Source organism: Cimex lectularius, unplaced genomic scaffold (assembly GCF_000648675.2).
Source record: "Cimex lectularius strain Harlan isolate CLEC.00 unplaced genomic scaffold, Clec_2.1 scaffold87, whole genome shotgun sequence".
Taxonomy (NCBI): Eukaryota; Metazoa; Arthropoda; class Insecta; order Hemiptera; family Cimicidae; genus Cimex; species Cimex lectularius.
In genome coordinates, this window is record NW_019392768.1 from 760088 (window position 1) to 773025 (window position 12938).

The 12938-nt window shown below is 36.7% G+C and overlaps 3 protein-coding genes and 1 long non-coding RNA gene across 4 annotated transcripts in view; 3 read left to right on the top strand and 1 right to left on the bottom strand.

Annotated features, from left to right (window-relative positions):
* LOC106667788 overlaps nt 1-12938 on the top strand; it is a 245019-nt gene that overhangs the window by 45218 nt on the left and 186863 nt on the right. The window lies entirely within an intron of this gene.
* Nucleotides 319-5636, bottom strand: LOC106667776 (ankyrin repeat and KH domain-containing protein R11A8.7-like). The gene is made up of 6 exons (XM_014395951.2): nt 5446-5636; nt 5176-5394; nt 4905-5111; nt 4483-4849; nt 4264-4390; nt 319-508 (listed from the first exon to the last, which is right to left on the bottom strand). The coding sequence occupies exons 1-6, from the start codon at nt 5525-5527 to the stop codon at nt 383-385; spliced, it is 1128 nt and encodes a 375-aa protein (XP_014251437.1). The 5' UTR covers nt 5528-5636; the 3' UTR covers nt 319-382.
* LOC106667784 (U7 snRNA-associated Sm-like protein LSm10) lies at nt 8757-12490 on the top strand. The gene is made up of 3 exons (XM_014395963.2): nt 8757-9251; nt 9335-9452; nt 11974-12490. Exons 1-3 carry the CDS (start codon nt 9106-9108, stop codon nt 12166-12168), a joined length of 459 nt encoding a protein of 152 aa, XP_014251449.1. The 5' UTR covers nt 8757-9105; the 3' UTR covers nt 12169-12490.
* Nucleotides 9459-10916, top strand: LOC106667773 (5'-nucleotidase domain-containing protein 1). The gene has a single exon (XM_014395946.1). It carries the CDS (start codon nt 9593-9595, stop codon nt 10886-10888), a length of 1296 nt encoding a protein of 431 aa, XP_014251432.1. The 5' UTR covers nt 9459-9592; the 3' UTR covers nt 10889-10916.

Here is a 12938-nt window from a genome sequence, read left to right on the forward strand (position 1 = left end):
AATGTTTAAAAAGTTTGTAAGTCCTGTTATACAGAAGGGCTTAAACTTGAAATACACATTAGGTGTTGCGGATAAGGGTTCAAACAACTTCACTTTTTTCCTATTTTGATCAATAAAAAAAAAACAGGCCCTCGAATGAGGCTAATACAAGTCAGAACTAACCACATGGCCACCGCGGTCCTCTTACAAGTTTTATTTAGGTTTGTTCGGAAGAAATTAAAAGAAAACAGTCATTTTTATTTATTTGTTTGACTACAATCACATTTTAATATATAATATTTCTTTCATTTGTCATTTAAATTCTAAAACATTTTTCAATCATTAAAACAATTAAATATTAAAAATCTTTAAAAAATATTAAAAAAATAAAAAACAAGTAGATTTACACTAAAAATATTCTCTTATAATGTTGGACGGCTTTTAAAACTTTGGCTCTTGTTGTCTCGTCCTCTATGCCAATCATTATCAAATCTTCATCATCTAAAGTTAAAAATGCCTTTAAGTCAATCTGAAAACATGAACAGTACGATTAATTTCCGGTTCTAAGAAATATCAAAAATGCGGATTTGTAGTTTGGACTTTTTAGATTTTGGCCTGCTTTCGTCAAAAGCGTTCCAGCTACTCCCTACCTTCAGTTATTGTAACGCATTTGGAGGTGGCTTTCATACGGTCATATGAGCCTACCGATGTCGGCGAGAGGACAAATAACATCTGACTGAAATGATTGGAAACGACCAAAAGGAAGAATCACCCAATCTGTCTGACCTCGTTCTTATCCACAGTTAGACTCTAAGGGCTGACAACAGCTAAGTCATTTCAACCCCCAGTGTATGCAGTTTTTAAACCTAGACACCCACATTTTCATTCTTTCTTTGTTCACCTTATTTTCTATTTACCTACCATTTCAATCAAGTAAGGTGATGCAGTATACGATATTCCTCTTTCACCCTTTACATACTTTAGGTCCTTTTACTTCGAACAAACAGCCTCTTTCACATTCAATCTAATAAATACATACTCATGAGGAGATATCTATCAAATACTATGTACAACGGCATACTTTCCAAAAAAAATGGAAAGTGGTACCTATACATAAAGCCAAAACATAATGGGATATACCGACCAGTTAAGTTTGTTGTCTGCACTATCAAAGATCCTCGAGCGACTAATATTTCCAAAGCTTCTGAATTATTTAAGTCCTGTAATACCGAACACACAATTTGGATTCAGAGCATCTCATTCTTGTCCATGGCAACTCCACAGAGTAGTGGATAAAATACTACAAACTTATGAGGAAAAAAGTATCGTCTAGGTTTAGATACCGAAAAGGCCTTCGATCGTGTATGGCATGAGGGCCTACTATATAAGATTAAAAAGTTACTACCAGCTGGTGAAGTCTTATGTGACCGACAGAAAATTTTTTGTCAGCTGTAAAGGAGCAAACTCTGAAGTACACATCTCAGCGGGTGTTCCTCAAGGAAGTGTTTTGGGATCCCTCCTTTACATTCTGTACGAGCATGACTTTCCAGCAGATAGCAACATCGAAATAGCCCAATTTGCCGATGACAAAGCAGTACTGTCCCAAAATATCACGCTCAGTGATGCAGAAACGAAGAGGCAGAATTAATGCCAAAAAATTGATGATTGGGCATCCAAGTGGAAAGTTAAGCTGAATTCAACTAAGTCCAAACACATTAACTTCATTTATATGAAGACCTCAAGGCCCTCACATATAGTACTCGGTGGAACTAATGTACCTCAAGTGGACTCATATAAATACTTAGGGCTGCACTTGGACTCACATCTCACCTGGAATAACCACATATCCTCATATGTAACGAGAATTCTCTTGCGTATTCGCAATATCAAACCAAATCTCTCTAGCAATTCTGTCCAAATTCCACTTAAGCGACTCCTTTATCTAAGCTTAATAAAACCAATTTCGTTTTATGGCTCGCCCATTTGGTGTTCTGCATCCGCCTCGCAAATAAAAAGGATACAAACGCTGCAGTACCGTGTATTACGGTTAATAACAAACGCGCCCTGGTTCGTAAGGAAAACAGCTCCACCATGAAATATCGTTGACATCGGTAGAAGACTAAAGAAGAGATACCCGATGCTGCTTGCCAAAGCTGACTCCCACCCAAATCCGGCAATTGCACAAATTCCCGGGAATATGCCTCCACCCCGCCAACAAAGACGGCTAAAAAGAAAGCATCATACTACACATTGTAAATATGTGTTAATGTAAATAAGTGCTAGTGTAAACGTGTGCCTGACGTTATATGATTATAGATAAACACAAAAAAGTAGGTTAATTTATTTATTAATGATCTCAAATTATTATACTCCAGTGAAATATTGTGTGGACTGCCATAGGGCAGGACCCACCCTCAAATGCCATGTTAATCACACTTTTTGAGTGTGCTATATATCAGTATTTATTAGCAAAACATAATGTGTATGTACACAAGAGTTAAATAAAATAATTAATTAAAAAAAAACAGCTGTTTCCTACAAAAATTGTAACTGGAGATTCAGATTTGTTTCTGTGCTCAAGCACAATTCTCATTGGGTGATATTCCTACACTCTCTCTATATAGAACCAAGGAATGATCTGTGAGCCTCAATTAATTGGGACACATTGAGCGACATTTCTCTACACACTGGACACGATTACAGGCTATGGCCCAAAAGTAAGTGTCGGTATGTCAACCTCGTACGACTTATGATTAGTCAAGTGGATATTTCTTTGATTCTCCTAGGGCTATTTATTGCCCATGGTCTGTCGGTCATAAATGAGAGCTTTTCTCCCAATCCGACCCATCGATGCTTCCATTTCCTTTTAATCATGTTTTTTTTATAACTTTTTTAGCCTATTTATTCAGGTTTGTAGGTTGGTACAGGCCTTAGTCACCTAGCCTGCCTTTTCATTAAAATCCAGACCTATGTGTGATAACTGTCGACTGTAATGACCATGTTGAGGGAGTCGGTACAGATAAGGTCCTAGACCTGTCTATAAAGACTTGTTACGTTTGGTAGTAACTTGCTGACTGACGCTCAGTGGAGAAGGGGGGATTCTCGGGGAACCAATACTACAGTCGGGCGCCACACTATTTGATCCAGGGAAAATAGTGAATCCCTAAAAAGAAAAGGGGAAAAGAAAAAGAAAAAAAATTATGACCCCAAACGCACCCGAACCGCGGACCTTCTAGTCTTAAAACGAATACGATTCCCCTGCGCTACGAGCCGCCTTGTTAGTATCTGACTGTTCACCTTACTCACTCATTAAAGTCAATAGACCAGCATTCACCAGGGGTCAAAAAAAAAAAAAAAAAATTAAAACAAAACAAATAAATAAGTAATTTAAAAAAAATGAAACAATCTAAATTTAGACGAAACAAAATTCTATTAATTACGATTTGATTTACAATAGGGTTATCACACGAAGGCCTCACAAACGAAATTAAATTTACAATAATTGGAGTATCCTCTCAAAAAAAAAAATTCTTAACACAAAAAACCACTTTCTATTTCTTAAAACACACAAAAAACCTAACTGTCTCCACACGTTGGACTTCACCGGAGCGCCTCGTCTCGACATCTGTCCTCCTAGCTCCTGCCCGGATGCGTATCCTGTCCCCTGGAGGAGAACGGGCGTTTCCACACTGGAAAAAGAAAAGGATGCCCCTCGTTCCTCCGGTTTTCCTCCTTTTCCTCTCGTCTCTCACCGCTCGCACGCCTAGCCTGCTTACCCTCGTCCGTTGTTTGCCCGGCCTCAGCTGTCTCAGTTCCCGATCCACGCGTCCAACCCTATTACACGGCTTCCGTCATTCTCTCCTAGGTCGGCAACGGTCCCTGCCAGCTAGAGATACCCCTTACAAAAAAAATGGAATTTTTCCGACCCCTAACGTCGAAAATGATATACTTTTCTAAAATTTTGACCGGAAGTCCCAAAATCGGGCAGGTGAACAGTCAGGGCGTAACAGACTGTCTGGTGTACCTCAATCTAAATTCCGAGAACTTAGTTTGGTTATAGGCATAGCTGAGTAGATGACTTGGCTAATACAGCGAGATCGTCCCAGACGAGTATGACTAGAAGGACCCAGGGCATAGTCAGCTAGTTGCCCAGTTAGAGCACTGTTCCCAGTGACAACCTGGCTATCCCTAAGTCCTCGCCAAAGCATATTCCCCAGTATTACGGGTTTATAGTACCTAGTATTGAAGAATTAGGAATTACACCTAAAATAGTTTTGAACCTACCTCTTGTTCATTGAATATTGGAATGCACTCTGATATATTTGAATAATTCAGAATCAATTCTAAAATATCTTCAGGATCGGATTTCCTTTTTTTGACTTTCATCTGGCTTTCAGTAGACCGTGATCTCCTTTAAAATAAGTTTAAAAAATATACCAAAAAGTTTAATAGGAAAAAATAAATCAATAGCTTTTATCTACATAAAAATAATTGTTTTTGTACCTTTTAACATTATGATTTGAAAATTCCCTTGATTCTGTATCCAACCTCCCCATTCTCGGTATGTTCAGAAGAGGATTGGACATAGAGAATGCCAAATTTGGCGTCAACGGATGTCTACTATGCCTCACGCTGTCCGGCATTTTAAATTCGACAGAGTTAACCAAATCGACCGGAGGGATTACAATTTTGGGCGGTTTTTTAAGGTGCGTAAGTAATATTTTCATTTCGGCCATATTCAAACCGCAAGCGATATCGTACGGAGTTTGAAAGTTTGAATTTTTCACTTCTGTGCTCGCTCCGCGTTTAAGAAGAAGTTTGGTCGTTTCTACATGTCCTGCTGATATCGCTAGCATTAAAGGAGTCATTCCTAGCAAATAGTCTTGAGATTAGTTTTATTATTTATCAATTTAGACTTAACTTACCTGATTTTTCAACAGGAAGATCCAACGTATTTGGGTATCGCTGTAAAAGTATTTCAACGATTTCATTTTCACCACAAAAAGACGCCACAGCTAAAGGTGTTGTCAGGCCTAACAGGGTCTCGCTATAAGCACTTTTTACATTTTTAAGCAAAATTTCAACTAATTCTATATGTCCATTTTCTATTGCTAATAACAATGGTGTATTTCCTTTAAGAAAACAGTATTTTTATTAATATTTATTTTTTTAAGGTTTTGAATTTTTTTAAATTACCAAATTCATCTTTATGCTCTGGATTAGATCCATTTTTTAAAAGTAAATCTGCGATTCTCACATTTCCATTATGACACGCTGACATCAACGGTGTTCTCCCGTTTTCATCGACAGAATCAATCTCACAGTTGAATTTTATTAATTTTTCGCATACATCATATAAGCCCAGTTCGACACTGACATACAACGTTTTGCCTAATTCGTCCAGTACCTCTAAATCTGAAATAATCAATTTACACTATTTATAATCCAACGTATTCGTTTACTTACCATCGATTGATAAAATCCCAGTTTCTATTTGGAATATTAAGTCATAAATGTCATTTTTCAAAATATCAACAGGATCTTCCATTTTAATCGGTTTCTTTCTTTCTCACTAACTAATTTGTCTCTTTTCAACTTAGGTAGTTCACTTTGACCCGCATGAACTGTTTATAAAGCACCATTATCAAAATAAAGGATTAAAATCTCAATAAGATTCCTACACACATCATGGGTAGGCATTAGTTATTGTAATATTTCAAAAAATAATATCTATTAATTATTTTTCTGAAATTATTTTTTTTTTAAATTTCTATTATCATTTTGTTCAAATTAGCATATTCAAAACTTAATTTAGTATTGTTAAAAGTGGGAAACATATTGGATAAGATTTTACTCCCAGGTAAATTCATTAATATATCATATATAATAAAATTATTTAGATGAACAATCATCAGTCATAAGCATCACTATTTTGGTAAAAGTGCTTTTTCTTTGTCATTGAAGATGATTTCTGCTTACCCAGGTAAGTTTTTAGCTAAAGGTGTTCCCAATTCTTTGATCATTGTGGTTCATTTCATAAGAAAAGTTGTAATTTAGCTGTTGCCAATCAGTTTTAGTCTGCCCGTCTTCACTGGGTTCGTATGTCAGTCGCGTTTCAGCATTTCCATATTTTGAGTGTTGGGTCTCGGTGATTTTTGTGAAGTTAAGTTTTTAAAGGATCTCTTATAGGCTCCACCCCAGATATATTTGAATTAAATGTAGAGGACTTTAAAGCCTTCACTGGTGCTTGGCTGCCTATGAGTACATCTGTGTACTTTTTAACCTCTTTTTTTATGTATTTCTTGTGCACAGAGTTCTATTGCAAGAATCTCATCATGAAAAATTAATCGTTAGGGACATAAAGGTTTTGTTAGGTCCAAATATGGGACCTGGGTCTTTACCAGGTTGCTTGATTTGTTAAACCTATACCTGAAGGTGCATGTATAGGTGGCCTGCATTTTGGTTTTTGTAAGGTTGTTTCATGATTTTATAACAGTTTTCTGTAGAGTTTCCTTTCTTGTAATTTGTGCATGTATAGTAATACAATGGCAGGAAGAAAATCTAGTTTTGAAATGGAACGGAGAAAGTTGACAGACGGTTCAACCTGTTGATCAGTGCGTTTCCAAAAACAGAGCATGCTGGCACAAAATCTCATAAACAGCCCGTTTTCACCCTTTATAAAGCATTTCTTGGGCATAGAATTCTATTGCAAGGATCTCAACATGCAAATTAATGGTTTGGGAGGTTTTGCTAGGTCAAAATTTAGGGCTAGGGGCTTTACCAGGCTGCCGGATTTATTAAACCTTTCCTGAAGGTATGTGCATGTACAGGTGGCCATTGCTGCATTTTGGTTTCTGTAAGGTTGTTTTTATATTTTTCTGGAGAATTTATCTTTCTTGTGATTTGTGAGTGTATAGAAATACAATAGCAGGAAGGAGGATGAATCTAATTTAGAAATGAAACGGAGAACAAAACATCTAATAAACAGCCTGTTTTCACCCTTTTTTAAGTATTCTTGGGCAGAGAGTTCTATTGCAAAAATCTCAGCATGCAAAATTAATGGTTTGGGGCCTAGTGGTTTTGCTAGGTTCAATTTGGGACCTGGGGCTCTACCAGGCTGCTGGGTTTATTACACCTACACCTGAAGTTATGAGCTATGTATGTGCATTTATATAATGTATATGAGGCCAATGTTGCATCTTAGTGTTGTCCTCAGGTTGTTTCATGTTTTTGTAATATTTTTCTCAAGAGTTTCTCTTTCTTGTGATTTGTATGTGTATAGTAATACAGTCCCAGGAGGAGGATGGATCTAATTTAGAAATGAAACGGAGAAAAGTTGATGACAGCAAGTTCAACCTGCTGATCGATGCTCACTTCCAAAAATGAGAACTTCCTGTCACAAAATCACATAAACAGATCGTTTTTGCACTTTTTTAAGTATTTCTTTGCCACAAAGTTATATTGGAAGGATCTTAGCATGCGAATTGGTGGTTTGGGCCTAGAGGTTTTGTTGAGTTTCAAATCTGGGATCTGGGCTTCTACCAGGCTGCTGGGTTTATGAAACCTATACCTGAAGTTATGAGCTATGTATTGCTGTATATATGGCCAATGTTACATCTTAGTTGTGCTCAGGTTGTTTCATGTTGTTATAAAACTTTTCTCGAGAGTTTCTCTTTCTTGTGATTTGTATGTGTGTAGTATTACAGTACCAGGAGGAGGATGGATCTAATTTAGAAATGAAACGGAGAACAGTTGATGACACTAAGTTCAACCTGCTGATCAATCCTCACTTACAAAAACGAAAGCGTCCTGTCACAAAATCACATAAACAGCTCGTTTTTGCAGTTTTTTAAGTATTTCTTCATCACAGAGTTATATTGGAAGGATCTCAGCATGAAAAATTGATGGTTGGGGCCTAGAGGTTTTGTTGAGGTTCAAATCTGGGATCTGGGCTTCTACCAGGCTGCTGGGTTTATGAAACCTATACCGGAAAGTATGTGCTGTATATATGTATAGGTTGCCAATGCTGCATCTTAGTTGTCCTCAGGTTGTATCATGTTTTTATAAAATTTTTCTCTAGAGTTTCTCTTTCTTGTGATTTGTTTGTATATAGTAATACAGTCCCAGGAGGTGGATGGATCTCATTTAGAAATGCAACAGAGAACAGTTGATGACAGCAAATTCAACCTGGTGATCGATGCTCACTTCCAAAAACGCGAACGTCCTGTCACGAAATCACATAAACAGCTCGTTTTCGCGGTTTTTTGAAGTATTTCTTCGTCACAGAGTTATATTGGAAGGATCTCAGCATGCAAAATTGATGGTTGGGGCCTAGAGGTTTTGTTGAGGTTCAAATCTGGGACCTGGGGCTCTGCCAGGCTGCTGGGATTATTAAACCTATACCGGAAGGTATGTGCTGTATATATGTATAGGTTGCCAATGCTGCATCTTAGTTGTCCTCAGGTTGTATCATGTTTTTATAAAAATTTTCTCAATAGTTTTTCTTTCTTGTGATTTGTTTGTATATAGTAATACAGTCCCAAGAGGTGGATGGATCTCATTTAGAAATGCAACAGAGAACAGTTGATGACAGAAAGTTCAACCTGGTGATTGATGCTCACTTCCAAAAACGCGAACGTCCTGTCATGCAGTCACATAAACAGCTATTTCTTCGTCACATAGTTATATTGGAAGGATCTCAGCATGCAAAATTGATGGTTGGGGTCTAGAGGTTTTGTTGAGGTTCAAATTTGGGACTGGGGCTCTACCAGGCTGCTGGTACCTACACCTGAAGTTATGAGCTATGTATGTGCATGTATATAAGTTATATATGTTAGTAGTTTTTGTAAGGTCATTCCATGGTTTTGTAATAGTTTTCTGTATAGTTTCTCTTTCTTGTCATTTGTGTTTGTATACTAGTACAATAACAGTAAAAGGATGAATCTAATTTTGAAATGAACCGGTGAACGGTTGATGACGTCCAGCACGACCTGTTGATCGGTGAGCGGAACTGTTTCCAAAAACAGAGCCTCCTGTCACGAAATTTCATAAGCTGACGAACAGCCCCTTTTTTCACCGTTGATGACCCAATTCGGTTTATTTTCGTCGGCCCAGTTTTGAGAGAAAATGATCTCAGCGACGAGCCTTTTCCAAGAGAGGAATTTCAACTTGACTCGCCTCTCTTGCCTGGCCAAAGGGCTCATCGGCAAGTACACGATCGTAGATTTGAGGAACGACTCGTCCGTCAACGGAAAAATCGACTCAGTCGACGGGTAATTTTAATATCTAAAAGATGGAATTGACAAAATTACAAAAAAATCTTCATTTCCAATTTTACTCTGGATGTGTTTAAAAGGTGTCTCAACGTAACGCTCGTCGATGCGATCTTCACGAATTCGAAAGGTGATGAATTTTTCTTCGACCTGTTCTTCGTAAGAGAGAGGAATGTCCGTTACATCCACATTCCCAGAGAAGTAAGTATGATTTTTTCTTGTTTGTTCACTCTTGTCAGAGATCTAGTTCACTGAGGAAGAGAGTCATTACCGTCAATGATATACGACCTCATTATATAATAAGCCCCTGAAAAAAAAAAGAAAAAACGAAAGAAAGAAACATGTCTCTTCTATTTAAAAAGTTCTATTTACGAAATATTAACATATGTAAGCGTTTTATTGTTAAAAATCCATTGACACGTTTTAGTAGTACACAGTTTTTAAGAATGGATTTTAGCCTTTTCGATTATGATTGTATCGGGTTCGACCTTGACAATACCATTTGCGAGTACAACATCGGAAGTCTGGTTCGCATGGAGTATAGGATGCTCACTGAGTTCCTCGCGCGTAAAGGCTACCCGGGGGAAGCGTTCAGGAAGGAGTTGAACGAAGACGACGTCGATTTTCTCCAGCGTGGCTTGCTGTTGGATTTCGCCAGGGGTAATGTTTTGAAACTGAGCAAAGCGTGTACGGTTTTGAAAGGTTACCACGGCACTAGAATGTTGACCGAGAAGGACATTAAAAAAGACTACGGGGATAAAGAGACGTTTGATTTTTTGGAATGTTTCAAAAGCGATATGACGAAGGCTTGGGAGCCGGAGAATCAAACCAGATATAGATTACTTCTCGATTACTTCGACATGCCCGCTTCTTTAGCGTTCGCCAATTGTGTCGATTTTGTGAACGCCTCAGGCGGAGAGACGTACACGAAGTGCGGACAGGATGTTATCGAAGGATTACGCTATATGTTCGGGAGGGAGAACTTTGCAGGATCTTCGAGCACGTTCTTCAAAGAGTTAAAAACGAATCCGAAGATGTATATCAATCCTTGTTCAAAAGATTTACTCAATTGGCTGAGGGTGCTCAAGTCAAAGAAGATACTTTTTCTCCTAACTGGATCAAATGCTGACTATGCGAACTTCACCGCTAAGAATTGTATAGGCGATGAGTGGCGGGAGTTTTTCAACATCGTCGTCTGTTTCGCTCGCAAGCCGATTTTCTTCACGCAAAAGAACCCCTTTCTTGTCACAGAAAACTTGCAAGAGACTCAGACCCAAGCGATGCTTTCCATGGATCAAGTATACAGCCAAGGCAACTGGGAAGAACTGTACGAATTCTTCAAGAAAACTACCGGAAAGGATAAACCAAAATGTATATATTTCGGGGACAATTTGGTCGAAGATGTCTATGCGCCTTTTAAGTTCAACTGCTGCGACACTGTAGCGATTACAGAAGAACTGGACGAGGACGTCCACCCCTGGCCGGAATTCCTCTCGTCAAACAAATGGGGTTCGTTCTGCGATTTCCACTCATTGTGGCCTAACGTAATGAGGGACAACTCCAAACTTTATCTTCCCAATGTTCGCACCCTTGCAACCGCAATGGAAGACGAGATGGACGAAATATACGAATATTAATAAAAGCATCGATCAATTTTGCCCCCTACAGTGTGAAAGTCTGTTGTACTTTATTATATATTTATTAAATTATTTATTAAGGGAAGGGATTTATATGTGGACTTAGTAAACATTTAAATTGTAGGAAAGGGGAGAGGACTTTACATGAATTAACCAAGTACAGTAACATATAATGTATGTAATAACCTCAATTTATTTATTTTTATTTTTTGTAAATCATAAGGTTCTTTTCTTTTCTAGAATCTCTATTAAATTTAAAAAAAGGTTCAAAGTTGGTACAATCAATTTTTATTTCCCTCTATTAGTTCACAATTTGAAAATTACCTCTTTCAATTTAGGTCTTACATTTTTTGTGTAATTAGTGGCAAATTTTAAACAAAACATTTGTGAAAAATCAATGGAAAACTTATCTTTAAAGTGAAAAGTCAAGGTCTGCCTAGTCTAGTTAATTTTGAATGTAATAAAAATTTTTAAAAGTGCAATGACCTGATTCATCAAATTCTTTAAAAAAATGTAATTCTATCATGGATTGAATGACAAAATGTGATATATCAATTCAGTGATTACCTTACGTTGTGATGTTTAATTTATTTCAGTTGTTTTTGAATTAAAAAAAAAAAAAAAAAATGTGTTCACAAACACTAGTGTTAAAATGGAAAATTATAACTATAAAACTATAATAATGATGTATTTGAATATTATATTAAAATTTTATTTTAAACTATTTTCTTTTCTGACCATTTGTATTTTCCGTATAAGCAACAAGCACAATTTTACCTCGATTAGTGTTAAATAAATGATCTGAATGATTATGAATGTTGTGTAAATTAAATTAAATGATAGCTTATATTGTACAATGTCATTTATATACAAATTTAATAGGTCATCAGTTGGCCATTTGTTATAAAATATTCAAAAGCTTCATGTTATTGTTGACAATAATTTAAATTTTTCATAATACTAATAAAAAAAAAACACTAATTTTTGAGTATTGTTTTCATTTTTTTAAATCTTTTCTCTTTTTTTCTTTCAATCAAACACCGACCTTTTATTTTTCTCTTCGTTTTTGTCATTTGAAATTTCAGATTTCAGTGATGGACACAATAGTGAGTTCCCTGAATGCTATACGCTTTCCAAAATTGAACGAGGAGTCCAGAGGGATGAGCAGGAAAAAGAGCCGGCTCATGGAGCGACAGCTTGAGACGAAAAAAAGGGTCCAGGAGATCCTTCAGGAGAAACAGAGGAGGAAGGCGCTCGAAAATCAAGAACGGCGCAATTAGCTTTCGCAATTTTAATCTGCCGGTTTTAAAAATCAGACGGTTTATAAAATTGCACTTTGACAGTATACTCCTTTCCAAGATAAATTTTGAATCTCAACGATCTCATGGATTTGTTTGAATTGAATTCCTAATGAGTGTATATAACTTCTTGTATGTAGTCTTATTATTTCCCCAGTTCAATTTTTTTTTTTTTTCAATCAGTAATTGGTGTTTGGAGTATTTTTTGGTTTATAGTTTGTAAATTGCTGTTTTCAAGTGCTTGTGCTGTACTCAAAAACCTTTCCGAGTATAGATTGCTCAAAATAACAATTTGAATAAAAACTTTTGTGATCAAAAATTTTCATTAGGTGGCTTTTTGTACAAAATATGTATTAATTATTTATGTAAATAAACACTAAATTGTTTTTATTTTATTTGTGTCAGATGTGTAGAAATCCTCAAAATGCGATGCTTTTATGACATAAACTAGGGGAAAAAAAACGGGTTGAATGAAAGGCTGCAGGAAAACTAATTTCTCTGCTTCACAAAAAAATATTATATCATATACGACATAACTCTAACCATTCGTACTTCACTTTTATAAATATTTATGGTGTGTAACTTGTCATATATTTAACCATATCCCAGTGTATATTGAAAGGGGATCCAGGGCAGTTTTTCCGGTTTTCCGGTTCCACTTAGCTCAATATGACCCCCTCAGCTACTATGACTGACTTCCTTGGCTCAGCAGTCAGGAGTCCTCAGTTGGATGCAACTTATAGAGAATATAT

Coding starts and splice junctions, on each gene's coding strand:
- LOC106667784 (XM_014395963.2), top strand. CDS start 9,106: ATGATCTCAGCGACGAGCCTTTTCCAAGAGAGGAATTTCAACTTGACT. Junction 9,252..9,334: donor AAAATCGACTCAGTCGACGG/GTAATTTTAATA, acceptor TGTGTTTAAAAG/GTGTCTCAACGTAACGCTCG. Junction 9,453..11,973: donor ACATCCACATTCCCAGAGAA/GTAAGTATGATT, acceptor TTGAAATTTCAG/ATTTCAGTGATGGACACAAT.
- LOC106667776 (XM_014395951.2), bottom strand. CDS start 5,527: ATGGAAGATCCTGTTGATATTTTGAAAAATGACATTTATGACTTAATA. Junction 5,395..5,445: donor TGGGATTTTATCAATCGATG/GTAAGTAAACGA, acceptor TGATTATTTCAG/ATTTAGAGGTACTGGACGAA. Junction 509..4,263: donor CAATATTCAATGAACAAGAG/GTAGGTTCAAAA, acceptor TCATGTTTTCAG/ATTGACTTAAAGGCATTTTT.
- LOC106667773 (XM_014395946.1), top strand. CDS start 9,593: ATGTCTCTTCTATTTAAAAAGTTCTATTTACGAAATATTAACATATGT.